The following is a 14,792-nucleotide window of genomic DNA, read 5'->3' as shown; positions in this document are numbered from 1 at the left end:
AAGATAATTTTGTAAGTTTTTATATTAACATCATATAGAGTACATAACATGAGGTGGTATATTGAATGGAGTACAGTATTCTCATTTTCCCCATTTTGATTTCAATTGGAGAATAATTGCTTTACAATGTTGTGTTGGTTTCTGCTGGACAACAACATGAAATAGCTATAAGTACACATATATCCACTCCCATATCCTTATTTTAAAGCTGAGAAAACAGTAGCATAGGACAGAAAAATCAACTGGACTAAATGAGGCAGGAAATTGGGGACCAGTAAAGAGATGCCCAGATAACAAATATACTGGTCACCTGAGAAGACAAGAGTAACCCACAAAAGATAAAGACAAAAAATGTAGCAGTATTGTCGTTTTCAAACAGTTTAACTGGTAAAACTATTTTAAGCTTATCATTATGGTTATTATCACTATTACACTTACACTTTTATTGACACCCCTGAGGACCCGTAGTATCCTACCATTGTACTGGATGCTGGGTGGGAATAAGAAATGGAGACTTGCTCCTGCTCTGGGGAGTCAGTTCCTCCCCATTTAAGGGACTGTCAGTTAGGAGGTCCTGATGGAGGATGTGTGTGGGGGAGGGGAGTTTAAAATGTAAAGAAAGGCTTTGATCTTGAAAAGTACAGATTATAGGAAATTCTTAAAATAATAAAAGTTGAAATATGGTGAATGAAATGTATAAATTTGTGGGATCTTTGTTGATCAATTTTTATCAATGAACCCTGGGTTGTTACTGCAGGAACTTGGATATACCTCAATAATAATATTTTCTGTACAGCATGTTGACATATTGATTTTAAAAATCTTTCTTAGAAAATCATACTGTTTGAAGACAGACAACATACCTATTTCCAGTAATTAATGCCCTGTTCAAATCTCAGCCACACGTTATGTCTGTGATGGTGAATAAAAGATATGGTGGGTGTGCATGAGATAGTTGAGCATTTTTCAAATGGTCAAATATCAAAGTTTTGGCTTAGCTTCTGGTTCAAGATGGCAGAGTAGAAGGACATGCACTTATCTTCTCACGCAAGAGCAATGAAATCGCAACTAGCTGTTGAACAACCATCCGGAGGAGACTCTGGAGCCTGCCGAAAAAGGATGCTCTGCGTCCAGATGGAGGCAGTGAAGGTGCTGTGTAAGGGAGTGAGCTGCTCAGTAAGGCAGTACTGAGGAGAAGGTGGAGACAGAGTAATAGGAGTTAGGCGCGGCTGGTTAACACCGCATGTCATCAGCTTTCCTGCTGGAGGTGACTGCTTCCCTCAGATATGTATATCAACCATTCTTTAATGAGTGGGTATAAATCAGTTATGCCTATGACATCAAGACTCACCATTTTCTACAATTTCATAATTTCCCTTCTTTTTTCTTTTTGGCACCCTCCACAGCTTATAGGATCTTAGTTCCTCAACCAAGGCTCCCTGAAGGAAAAACTCAGAGTCCTAACAACTGCACCCAGGGAATATTCTCAGAATTCCACCTTTTGACAAACATTTCTTAGAAAATGATAGAACTGCTACACAATATAAAGTGAACAAATACTATTTTATGATAGGTCTATGTAGACAAAATAAGGATTTAGGTTTTCAAAATAAAAATTTAACAAATTTATCTTGATAACTATTTAATAAATAAAACAAATGACAATTTTAATTAAATAGGGAAAATATTTTCTAAATTTTAATACAATGTAAACATGCATATCTTTTATATGGAAATATAAATATGATGAGATAAAATATTACATTAACTAAAGAATAAATAAATAACATCAGGGCAGTCATCGCTTATTGATTGATACCCCTGCACTTGAATACTTTGATATCTACTTGCTTATTACTACTGACATGTATTGGCTGAGTTTATTCAATAAATTTGGTGGCTGAATCAGAATTAAGAGTCTTCTAAAATGACCCCAGATGAGTATACAAGGATGATGTGGCTTCTTAATCAGTGAAAGTCATGTCAATGTGAGTTCAGGTCTCCATCCATCATTCTTAACCTTTCTTGCAAGCTGGTTGATGAAGACAAGGATCTCATGATTTCCAGTCTGACGATTTCCCAGGCACAGTCACTGTATCCCTTCTCTTGAAGGTAGACATGGATGCCCTGGAAGTACCTCGTCATGGCCAGCGTGGGGCCCATCCTTCCCAGGGCAGAGTCTTCCTCTCCCATCACCTGCCCCAGGCAGTCGTCCAGGTCAGCCAGCTGCTGAAGGAGTCCAATGCGGAACTGCTCCAGGAGGGTGGTGTCCCAGGCAGCAGAGGAGCGCGTTGTGTTGAAGATGCTGAAGCTCTGCTGGAGCATCTCGTGGAGCACAGAGATGGCCTGGGCCTCCTGCAGCTGGCCGCCCTCTACCATCTCCTGGGGAAAAGCAAAGTCTTTTCTGTCCTGCAGACAGAAGCGAGGGGAGAGCCTCCTCATTTGGTCCAGGAGATTGAGGGTCTTCCTGCCAACCAGCACGTGGTTCTGAGACAGGTCACAGCCCAGGGATCCTCCTGGGCCGTAGCTGACCAGCACCAGGGCCATCAGTAGAGAGGGCATGAAGGCCATGGGGAAGATGAGGCTGCTGCTGGGCTGGTGGAGACGGCGTCTGCTGGAACCTTGAGGTAGGTTCTCTGATGCCATGCTTACTAAGCAAGGCCATTAAATAGGGAACATGGTAGTTTTCATTTTCTAATCACATCTATACACTTTTACTTCCTTTTTGGTTTTCTGTTACGTATTTTCTATATAGTCAAAGAAATTTTCTTCCTTCTAGACTTAATTTTGCCTTTTCCTAGTGACTTCAGATGTGCCCATCCAAATGGATATTTTTCAATCAAATGAGAAAGGTCTTTGTCTTAAGTCTGAATTGATACACATTTGTAATTACACATGTTATTGCCCTTTCCACTCATTCATAAGTGTTGCTATACTTTCATCCATGAACACATTGTTGGCTTGCTCTTAGGCTCCGTTTTCACTCTTAGTTTCCATAGGAAGCCAGGATCTGTCAGCTCTATGGTTTCCTTATTTATTTATTTATTTATTTTTAGTTTTCTGAATGTTAAGGGATTTAGCAGATCACTCTGCCAGTTAAGCTCTTGGAAACAAATGATGAGTTTTCTTTAATGTTTGATTTAGAGAAGAAGCTGATTATTATCAGTCCTTGAACTCTTCCCACATTTCTCTTCCTTCTGGAACACGTTCCTGCAGATCCCTGCCCTTCAGGGAACCATGAGGGCAGGACTGTTACATCACCCTTTCTTTCCACCATTTTCTTACTGGAGACCTGTCGTCCTCCACAGACTGGGCCAGTACCCCCACCAGAATCCTGGTTCTTCTCAGGGAACATGGGTGAGGAGACTCTCATTCCAGGATAATTGTAGTCTCCCATCAGCACCTCACTCACAAGGGAGAGATCACATGGAGCCACAGCCTGTCCTCGGGAGTGAGTGAGTCCCTTTCTCACCTGCAGGACTCCTTCCCTGAGGACAGGCTCACCACATCCTGTGGCCTCAAAAGCTCCTTTCTGTGGAGGGCTTGTTTATTTGTTGGGAAAATAAATTCTCTTCCTAAACCCCATCCTCTCCCCTGGAGTGTTTCTGTGAAGGACCCTAGGTCTTGGTGGCGACCTCCTCTTCTCCTGACCAGTTTCCCCAGGTGTCCAAAATATCAGCAGTGCTCAGATGCTGAGAGCAAAAGTGTGTTTGTGTAAGTTGGTGAAGGCAATTTCCAACTGCAATCATTTTACTTTTAGTAGATAAATAATATCTACTTTGCCAAGTATAGTTTTTATTATTCAATTCTTTTACTTAAACTCTTCAACACCTGTCCTGCTCAGAGTTTCTGAGCTGGAGGAAGGAGATTCAGTGCTGGTGTTGTCTCTTGTTGGAAGCTTATGTCACACAATCTAGTGAGTTACAGTCATTTACTCAGGCAGTTGATTCCACCGGGCATCTCTGTTCCTCTGTTTCTGTCTCCTCTGAGAATGTAGGGCATTGAGACCCAGTCTATTAGATCAGGAGAAATAGCCTTTTTTCCTTTAGTGTAAGTTTTCATTTAAACTTTTTATATTCACTTAGGGACGTATTGGACAAGATTTGTTTCACTGCTCCTCCTCTGGCTGTAATTCATGATGAGGTGAGAACAGTAAAGGGAAGTAAAGAAAGCCCGAGGGGCTGCATCACTTTCAAGAGGTTAGGTTTTTTTTGTTTCTCTTTGCAATTTTGCTAGAAAGTAAAATTCCACAGTTGTTTTGTGAGCAACAAGAAACAAGGGAAACTCTCACTGTCATGAATATGAAATAAGGGAAGTGGTTTTCCCCTGACACAGTGATGTATTCTGGGTTAGTAAACTTCAGGGCAGCATAGCTGGGGCCTAGGCTGTGGCAGAAGGGAAGGATCAGGCCAATATGAACAACAGAAAGGCTGGGACATGGCTGCTTCTGATAAAAGCTCAAGGAAGGCCAAGTCCTGAGTCTGTGGACTGCCATCAGCTTTGTAAGACCAGCCACCTGATTTTTCTTTCCTTTAATCCATATGTGGACAGTATAAGGGGAGAAGGAAGAAGTCACATGCACCAGCTCATGGGAGAAGGGCAATCAGAAGCCCAGTTGCTCGAAAACTAACCCTTCTCACAGGGTTGAGGAGACCAGCCTTGCTGTGCATCTGTGAAAAATCCACCTGGACAATGAGAAGTTGTATTGAAAAAATTAGAATGAAAGGGAATGAAATGATTCCAAAGGATCCTGATCTTAGTCTGGGTAACAATAATTATGATTTTAAAAGTGAAAACTGAATTTTATTGATTGCTAACCCTAATCTCCCTAATATCCCACCTTGTGATATGATCACATTGATGGGTTGGGTTTCTTCGGGTTTTTTAAGAATTTTAAATGTATTTATTTTATGTATTTATTTGGCCGTGCCCAGTCTAGTTGTAGCATGCTGGATCTTCTTCTTTGCCTCAGATGGAATCTTTACTTGTGGCATGGGAAGTCTTGGTTGTAGCCTGTAGGATATAGTTCCCCGACCTGGAACAAAACATCTAAATTCTAGGAAAGTTAGACAACTTTCCTGAACCTCTTCCTCAGCAAAGAACTTCAAGTGATATAGGATTTCTCTCCATTGCATACAAGACACTGCTCAAAAGGGAGGAAATCTGGGCTCCTGGGCTCTTCACAGTCCTGCGGACATTCCCTCTCCTAAAATGAACACTTAGGGATTCAACATGCAGACCCTTGACTGTGTTAAGGAACTTGCAGGGAAAGCTTCTCTTGGTTGGACTGAGGGTGGAGGAAAGAGGTTACTATTGGTTCTATTGATATGAAACACTGCTATCATTCACTCAGTTCCACATTCTCAGCCTAATTTGCAAACCTTGTATTATTTGAAGTAAAGGATGTCCTCTGTGGCTGCTACTAAAGCTGTCTTCATGTTTTAGAACACAAAATGAATGTCTCGTGTCGGCTACACTCAGGAGCCCCAGATTGTGTGAGAGTAGAACTTCCTGCTGCTCCCAGTCCCTCCTCTTCATCAGCTCTGAGAACCGGCCCTCAGCTGCTCTGAGCACGTGCTGCCTCCTTCCTCCTCATCCTGCCTCCAGAGTCCTCTCCCCTGCTCCCAGGAGGGCAGTCATCATCCCCTCCTGATGCTCCTGGAATCTACATCGCCAAGCACGTTGTCACATGTGTGTGTGCGTTCAGCACACTCTGGTGAGAGAATGAAGAGAACTCTATGAATTAACCCCTGTTCACTATTATGCCACTATTATCTGTAGACCACCAGAACACAGGAGCTATAGTTCTGTAAATAACTGAAGAATTCAAACCTTATGTATTAGACCCTTATGTATTATGTATTCCTTTAAAAAAGGAAATGCAGAGAGATGTGGCAGTTTAAAAATTGGTGCAATTTAAAAACTGTCAAAATAGACTATAGAGTCACACCTCTAAGTTCTCTTTTGGACTAAAGAAGAGAGATTGAGCCTTGGGTTTTTTTTTTTTCAAGCTGAGTTGACTCATATAGATGAATATCTCCTTTTGGATTGAGACTTTTCCATGAGTACATTTCATGTCCAGTGTAATAACACAGAAGAAGCATTGAAGCTGTGACATTCTCTGATGCCCAGAATAGAAGGGAAAAGTTTTTCAGTGGAGACAAAATTGAGAAAAGTGCAGAAAGTGACAATTCTGACCTATTTAAAATCTTAGTTTCGGGAAGGTGCTGGGAACAGCTGGATAAAGGCTGACACAGCCCAACATCTGCAGCATCACCAGGCTCACCAGATGCCAACCCCTTCCCTGATGACATGGAGGGTGATGTTCTCCAGCCCTGGAGAATGGTGATCATCACCACTGCCACCCTCTAAGAGACCAGGAATCCCCCAAAATCAGCACTTCAGTGAAACTGAGTCCCAGGGCTCCAGCTCAACAAATGCTCAAATCTGCCTTTCCTGCGCCCCAGCGACCAGGAGGGCACCACAGAACTCCCTGTAACAGACCAACTGGCCCTGCTCACCCGGTAGACCTGTCTCCAGGTCTAGCGCCTCGAACTCCAGCGCCAAGTCTGGGGTGGGGGGCGGACTGGGGAGTCCCTGTAGGCAGGAGCCTCCAGCTGAGTTAGGTGCTGCTGACGCCCAGGGAGAGCCTGGGGCCTCGGGGGTTGTGAGGAAACTTCCTTTTTGGGCCAGATTGCCCAGGGGAGCTTTGCAAGGGTTTTGCTCACAACTTGATTTCTGCACCTGCCCCTGCGTCCATCCTCCCCTTCCTGGGACGAGATTTTAGCCAGAGCAGTTTATACTGGTGCCCGTTTATGCTGCGATTGATGACTGGAAATCTGAGCATGTTGTGCTATGTTTTCAGATTCTGGGTTGTTTCTGGGGAAAAAGACTAATTCGCAGAAAGGGGAAAGGCATCTACATTCTGCACAGTAATCTAGATATTGGGACCATCCAGTGGGAAGACTTGAGGACAAGACTGAGACTTACAGGAGCCCCTGGGAAAGGGAAAATGATTTTATTTAATATAAATGATTAATTTCTCCTGCAGCATTCAAGTAGTTGAAAATATTTTAAAATGTATAAATAGTCTGAAACTCACACCAAGTTGAAATATTTTCTTTATGCCAAAACAAAGCATTAAGTTCCTGGTTTCAGTGGAAGCAAAATCATCTGTAATGTTTTCAAAATTACTTCTTTGTTCATCTCAGTTCAATTGAGGGAAAGCCATATTTGAGAAACTTATGACCCAGTAGCTACCTTAAATAATTAATCTCAATTTTCAAAATCTTTTTTTCTTCTCATTTCCTTTATCTAAGGATCTTATGTTAAGCTATCAAATGTATACATACTTTTGCATTGGAGAGTTTTATTCACTTTTTTAAAATGTCATTTCATTTAGATAAATTGCTTTAAAATTCATAATCAAGATGTTTTTTATTTCAGCATAATGTAGATTTTCACTTAATACACCATTTCCTACCTAGTAAGAATCATATATGCCAAATGCACAGATTGCATGGTGACTTGATGCCCACTAAATGTCTCGATGTGCTTGGCACAGTCATGAGATTATTGTATTTGCTAGTAAAATGTTTAATTGTGCAGATATACTGGTTATAATACTAGAAAAGATTAACTTATTCTAATTTGCAAAGGTAGAATTTTTGCATTAAAAATTAGAGTTGAGCAAGGCTCAGATATGGCATAATCATTTTTAAGGTAGACATGAATTAATGGCGAAACCTTTGTATTCACCTATCCAGTAACAATGCTCACTGCTGTTTAATGTGTCCCTGATGCTTTATATAATCTACTCATTTAAGATAATTTTGTAAGTTTTTATATTAACATCATATAGAGTACATAACATGAGATGGTATATTGACTGGAGTACAGTAGTCTCATTATCCCTATTTTGATTTCAATTGGAGAATAATTGCTTTACAATGTTGTGTTGGTTTCTGCTGTACAATGTAAACCAGCTCTAAGTACACATATATCCACTCCCTTCTCCCTATTTTAAAGCTGAGAAAACTGTAGGATAGGACAGAAAAGTTGACTGGACTAAATGATGCAGTAATTTGGGGACCAGTAAAGAGATGCCCAGATAACAAATATACTGGTCACCAGAGAAGACAAGAGTAACCCACAAAAAATAAAAACAAAAAAATGTAGCAAGATTGTCATTTTCAAACAGTCTAACTGGTAAAACTGTTTTAAGCTTATCATTATGATTATTATCACTATTACACTTACACTTTTATTGGCACCCCTGAGGACCAGCAGTATCCTACCATTGTGCAGGATGCTGGGTGGGAATAAGAAATGGAGACTTGCTCCTGCTCTGGGGAGTCAATTCCTCCCCATTTAAGGGACTGTCAGTTAGAAGGTCCTGATGGAGGATGTGGTGGTGGTGGGGGGGGGGGGGGCGGTGGGGAACGGGAGGGGTGTTTAAAACTAAAAAGCAAGGCCTTGATCTTGAAAAGTACAGATTATAGGAAATCCTTAAAATAATAAAAGTTGAAATATGGTGAATGAAATGTATAAATTTGTGGGATCTTTGTTGATCAATTTTTATATATGAACCCTGGCATGTTACTGCAGAAACTTGGATATGACTTAATAATAATATTTTCTGTACAGCATGTTGACTTATTGGTTTTTAAAATCTTTCTTAGAAAATCATACTGTTTGAAGACAGAAAACATGCCTATTTCCAGTAATTAACTCTCTGTCCAAATCTCAGCCAAATGTACGTCCATGGTGGTGAACAAATATATGATGGGTGTGCATGAGATAGTTCAGCGTATTTCAAATGGTCTAATATCAAAGTTTTGGCTTAGCTTCTGGTTCAAGATGGCAGAGTAGAAGGATATGCACTCATCTCCTGCAAGAGCACCGAAATCACTACTAGCTGTTGAAAACCATCCCCAGAAGAACTCTGGAACCCACCAAAAAAAGATACCCCACATCCAAAGACAAAGAAGAAACTGCAGTGAGACGTAGGAGGCACTCAGCACAATAAAAATAAATCCTATACCTGCCAGATGGGAAACCAACAAACTGGAAAACAATAATACCAAAAAAGTCTCCCACTGGTGTGAAGGTTCTGAGCCTCATGTCAGGTTTCGATGCCTGAGAATCTGGCAAAGAGACTCGGAATCCCCAAGGAATCTGACTCTGAAGGCCAGTGGGATTTAATTACAGAACTTCCACAGAACTATGGGAAAAAGAGACTCCATTCTCAAAGGGGACAAACAAAATCTTGTGAGCACCATGAGCCAGGTGAAAGGAGCAGTGACCCCACAGGAGACTGAACCAAACCTCCCTGCTAAAGTTGGAGTCTCCTTTGGAGGTGGGTCCGCAGTGGCCTGCCGTGGGGACAAGGGCACTAGCAGTAGCAATCCTGGAAGGTGCCCCTTGGCGTGAGTCCCCTTGGAGGTTGCAGAAAATCAAACATTCATTCAGTAATAATGTTCCTCACTTTTTTAGTACAAGAAGTGGAAAAATTGACTTCTGAACTCTTTTTTGGTTTTGGTCTTTCAGTAGCAATGCAGAAGCTCAAGGAGATGACATTGCCAGCAAGTATCGACAAAGGACTTTATGGAAAAGAGAACTGGGATACAACCCGGCATGTTGGGAGCTGCCAGGACGTGCCCAGGCCGTGACAAGGTCACGGGACGAGAAGAACCTGCAAGACAGTTCTTCCCTTCGAGGTTGTCCCGGGGGCCCGGTATGTCCCTTTCCTCCTTCTGTCTTACTGTTGTAGGGCTTTCTATTAATTTTTGGAAATATATAGTAATAAGGCCTCCCTGGAAAAGTCCAAGCCTTTTTGGAAATGCTCTTGCTCAGGACACTACCATAAACATCAAGTCAAAAAAAGAGAAAAGGCCACAGGTATAGTTTGGCTGCTTGCTTAAAAGATTATACATTCTAAAATAGAAAAGAGTAGAGCCATTTAGAATTAGAAGTTGATATCCGCTTCAGTTTACTTGCTCCTTGGTTGAGAGGGTTTTCATTATTGCCATTTCCTTGCTGCTATTTGTCCATTGTTTCCCTTTCTTTAAACAACATGGGATATTATGTGTATTTTTGTAGAGTTAGGAAATGGGGTACATAGGATTTCAATAGAAGATTTATATTAACCAGCTTCACTGCCATTATCTCACTATTAATAGAAATGTTTTGCTGCTTTAGAGGTGTTTTTGCTGTTTAATAGTTAATCATTGCTTTTCGGCCGGAACCGCCATCTTCCAGTAATTCACCAAAATGACCAACACAAAGGGAAAGAGGAGGGGCACCCGCTACATGTTCTCTAGGCCTTTTAGAAAACATGGAGTTGTTCCTTTGGCCACATACATGCGAATCTACAAGAAGGGTGATATTGTAGATATCAAGGGAATGGGTACTGTTCAAAAAGGAATGCCCCACAAATGTTACCATGGCAAAACTGGGAGAGTCTACAATGTTACCCAGCATGCTGTTGGCATCATTGTAAACAAACAAGTTAAGGGCAAGATTCTTGCCAAGAGAATTAATGTGCGTATCGAGCATATGAAGCACTCTAAGAGCCGAGATAGCTTCCTAAAACGTGTGAAGGAAAATGATCAGAAAAAGAAGGAAGCCAAAGAGAAAGGGACTTGGGTTCAGCTGAAGCGCCAGCCTGCTCCACCCAGAGAAGCACACTTTGTGAGGACCAATGGAAAGGAACCTGAACTGTTGGAACCCATTCCCTATGAATTCATGGCCTGAAGGGTGTAAAAATAAAGACCTGGACTGTACAAATGTTTCTCTTAATTGAGTAGAGGTGTTGTGTCCAAATTCAGTGGGTGATGTCTTTTCAAATTTAGTGTTTTTTCTTCCTTAAAGATGTAAGATAGTTTGTTGTTCAGTATGCTCCATTTTTTAATAAATTGACAGATATTATTTAAAAAAAATAGTTAATCATTGTAAATTGAGGTTTTGTGGTTTCAGGTAAAGAAAAATATCAAGGTTTTTCTCATGGTACTATTCTCAGAAATGTCAAACATGTTACTGTGACCCTTCCCAAGTATTGTTTTATTGCCCAAAGAATTTACACTATACCTGAGATTTGTAGAACATTGTTTTGTTAGAATGAAAATGTTAAGCCATTGAGGCAAGAAGACTATGTACGGGACATTTAAGAAAAAACCCTGTAATCGGAAACATTCTAGATGAATGCATAGGGGGAAAACATGGGAAAGAAAAATATTGACAGGAGCACAAAACCAATATCTGATGTAATATTTGGTGACTTAAGGGGGAGGTAACGTTCATTCTATAAAAACTGAGCTATCCTAAAAATAAAAAAAAGCTACCTCTTCTACGCAACCTCCTGTGTGTGTCTGTCTTCTTCCTCGCCGACGCCACTCATCCCTTGGGTGTTCCTGGGCCCACTGGGCTGGACCCTGACACCGGCATGGCCCAGAACTGGAGAGCAGAACCATAGACTTCACAGCCCCTGCTCTTTGCTTCCTGCCTCTGCATGTGTTTGATTATCTGCAAGGACATGAGATCTATTCTTTCCCTATTATTCCTGTTTATATTAGATCAAAGCATTTTCTACCAATCCTGCTTTCTCAAAGAGTTTCCTTCAAACTCATAGAATGCTTTTAGAGATATGAAACCCAGAAATTGGAATGCTCTTCAGCATACAGCAAAGGAAAGTTCTCACACTGAAAGCACTTTGGAACTAGCACCCAAGGTGAAAAGAAAATACCTTTGCCGGGGGCCCAGCACCTTTCCAGTGTTGCCTTCCGGTCACTGTCTCAGGCCAGCTCTCCTGTCTCCTCCCTGCGGGCAGGCACTCTGTGATCCTCACAGTCCTGAGGATTTCTGCAGGAGCGCTTGATGCCTCTTGTGTGGTATGGACTCATTGAATCCAAACAGTAATTATATGAAAACCACTCTTATTGTCCGCATGTTAAAGATGAGGAAACTGACCTGTAGTGTTTGTGACATTTTTCAGGGTCACACTGTTGGTAAATAGCGGAGTTGGGATTCAGAGATTTTGGAATTTCTAGAACTCCTTTCCCTTGGGCTCTCTTCCTGTGGCTTCCACTCTGACTACACCGTGCAGCTAGAAGAAACCAGCACAGAACGGAGCTCCTGAGATGGAGGCAATGAAGGCGCTGTGTGAGGGGGTGAACTGCTCAGTCCTGAGGAGCAGGGCTGAGGAGAAGGTGGGAGACAGAGTAATAGGAGTCAGGAGCGGCCATCAACACCGCATGTCGTCAGCTTTCCTGCAGGAGGGGACTGCTTCCCTCAGACATTTATATCAACCATTCTGTAATGAGTGGGTATGGATTAGTTATGCCTATAACTAATGCCTATCAAGATTAACAATTTTCTACAATTTCATATTCTCCTTTCCACTTTTTTCCTTTTTGGCACACTCCACAGCTTCTAGAATCTTAGTTCCCCAACCAAGTCTCCCTGGAGGGAAAACTCAGAGTCCTAACAACTACACCCACAGAAAATTCCTAGAATGCCACCTTTTGACAGACATTTGCTAGAAAGTGATAGAACTGTTCCACAGTATAAAATGAACAAATACTATTTTGCCATGGGTATATATAGACAAAATAAGGATTTAGGTTTTCAAAAAAAAAAAAAACTCAAGAAGTTTACCTTGATAAGTATTTAATAAATAAAACAAGTTACAATTTTTTTTTCAAGTTACAATTTTAATAAAATAGGGGAATATATATTTTCTAAATTTTAATACAATGTAAACATACACATCTTTTATATGAAAATGTAAATATGATGAGATTAAATATTACATTAACTAAATAAATAAAGAATAAATAAATAATATCAAGGCAGTCATCAGGTATGGACTGATACCCCTACAGCTGGGTACTTTTATATCTACTTGCTTATTACTACTGACATGTATTGGCTGAGTTAATTCAGAAAATTTGGTGGCTAAAGCAGAAACCAGAGTCTTCTGAAATGACAACACCTGAGTGTACAAGGGTGAATTGACATCTTAGTCAGTGAGAGTCATGTCAAGGTGAGATCTGGTCTCCATCCATCACTCTTAACCTTTCTTGTAAGCTGGTTGATGAAGACAAGGCTCTCATGATTTCCACTCTGACGACTTCCCAGGCACAGTCGCTGTATTCCTTCTCTCGCAGGTAGACTTGGATGCCCTGGAAGTACCTCTTCACGGCCAGCGTGGGGCCCGTCCTTCCCAGGGCAGAATCTTCCTCTCCCATCACCTGCCCCAGGCAGGCATCCAGGTCGTCCAGCTGTTGATGGAGTCCATTGCGGAGCTGCTCCAGGAGGGTGGTGTCCCAGGCAGCAGAGGAGCGCTCTGTGTGGAAGAGGTTGAAGCTCTGCTGGAGCATCTCGTGGAGCACAGAGATTGCCTGGGCCTCCTGCAGCTGGCCACCCTCCACCATCTCCTGGGGGAAAGCGAAGTCCATTCTGTCCTGCAGACAGAAGCGAGGGGAGAGTCTCCTCATTTGGCCCAGGAGCCTGAGGGTCTTCCTGCCAACCAGCACATAGTTCTGAGACAGGTTACAGCCCAGGGATCCTCCTGGGCCGTAGCTGACCAGCACCAGGGCCATCAGTAGAGAGAGCACGAAGGCCATGGGGAAGATGGGGCTGCTGCTGCTGGCCTGACTGCGATGGTGTCTGGTGGATCCTTGAGGTAGGTTCTCTGATGCCATGCTTTCTAAGCAAGGCCATTAAATAGGGAACACAGTAGTTTTCATTTTCTAATCATTTCTATACACTTTTACTTCCCTTTTTTGATTTTCATTTATGTATTCACAATATGATCAAAGAAAACAATCTAAACTATTAATTTTATCTATTTCCCAATAACTTCAAATGTTCCCAGCCAAATGGATATTTATCAATAAATGAGTAAGGTCTTTGTCTTAAGTCAGGAGTGATGTACTTTTGTAATTACACACATTATTTCTTCCCATCTCTCATGCATAAATGTTCCTGTCCTCTTTTCCAGGAACACATCAGTAGCCCTCATCTTAGGCTCCATTTTCCCCTCTTACTTTACATGGGAATCCAGTCTCTCTCAGCTCTATGCTTTCTGTATTTATTAAGAAATTACCAGATCATTCTGGCAATTAAGCTCTTTAAAACAAATGATGGGTGTTCTTCAGCGTTTGATTTACAGAAGAGGCTGATTATTACAAGTCCAAGCTCTTCTCCCATGTTTCTGTTCCTTCTAGAACAATTTCCTTCAGGTCCCTGTGGTTGTGCTTCAGGGGACCATGAGGTCAGGACTATTACAGACATCACCGTTTCTTTCCGCCGTTTTCTTACTGGAGACCTGTTGTCGTCCACAGACTGAGCCAATAATTCCACCAGAATCCTGATTCTTCTCTGGGAACATGGGTGAGGAGACTCTAAATGCAGGACAATTGTATTTTCCCAGCAGCACCTCATAAGGGAGAGATGATGTGTAGCCTCACCCTGTCCTCTAGAATGACAGGGTCCACTTCCAAACCTGCTGGATACCCTCCCTGAGAGCAGGGTCAATCCTCAGAATCCTGAGGACTTGAAAATCTCCTTTCTATGGAAGGCCTGTTTACTTGTTGGGAAAAAACTTTATCTTCCAGAACTCCTTCCCTGTCCCCTGAGGTGTTTGTGTGAAGGACCCTGTTACTCTGTGGTGACTTCCTCTTCTCCTGATCCATGTCCTCAGGTGTCCATAGTGTCAGCAGCCCTCAGACACTAAGAGCAAATGTGTATTTGTGCAAGTAAGTGGAGGAATTAATCCAACGGCACTCCCT

At 41.9% G+C, this 14,792-nt stretch overlaps 3 protein-coding genes across 3 annotated transcripts; 1 reads left to right on the top strand and 2 right to left on the bottom strand.

Moving 5' to 3' along the window:
• Window positions 1-1,983: 1,983 nt before the first annotated feature.
• On the bottom strand, window positions 1,984-2,571 carry LOC133048746 (interferon omega-1-like). Its single transcript, XM_061132518.1, has one exon. It carries the CDS (start codon window positions 2,569-2,571, stop codon window positions 1,984-1,986), a length of 588 nt encoding a protein of 195 aa, XP_060988501.1.
• A 7,661-nt stretch (window positions 2,572-10,232) lies between these two features.
• On the top strand, window positions 10,233-10,792 carry LOC133048918 (large ribosomal subunit protein eL21-like). Its single transcript, XM_061132857.1, has one exon. The coding sequence runs from the start codon at window positions 10,273-10,275 to the stop codon at window positions 10,753-10,755; it is 483 nt and encodes a 160-aa protein (XP_060988840.1). The 5' UTR covers window positions 10,233-10,272; the 3' UTR covers window positions 10,756-10,792.
• Window positions 10,793-13,037: 2,245 nt separating this feature from the next.
• Window positions 13,038-13,625, bottom strand: LOC133048538 (interferon omega-1-like). The gene has a single exon (XM_061132236.1). The coding sequence runs from the start codon at window positions 13,623-13,625 to the stop codon at window positions 13,038-13,040; it is 588 nt and encodes a 195-aa protein (XP_060988219.1).
• Between the last annotated feature and the right edge of the window lie 1,167 nt (window positions 13,626-14,792).

Source organism: Dama dama, chromosome 29 (assembly GCF_033118175.1).
Source record: "Dama dama isolate Ldn47 chromosome 29, ASM3311817v1, whole genome shotgun sequence".
NCBI classification, from domain to species: Eukaryota; Metazoa; Chordata; class Mammalia; order Artiodactyla; family Cervidae; genus Dama; species Dama dama.
Note: the sequence above shows the minus strand (reverse complement) of the source record. Positions and strands in the feature narration are given on the sequence as shown.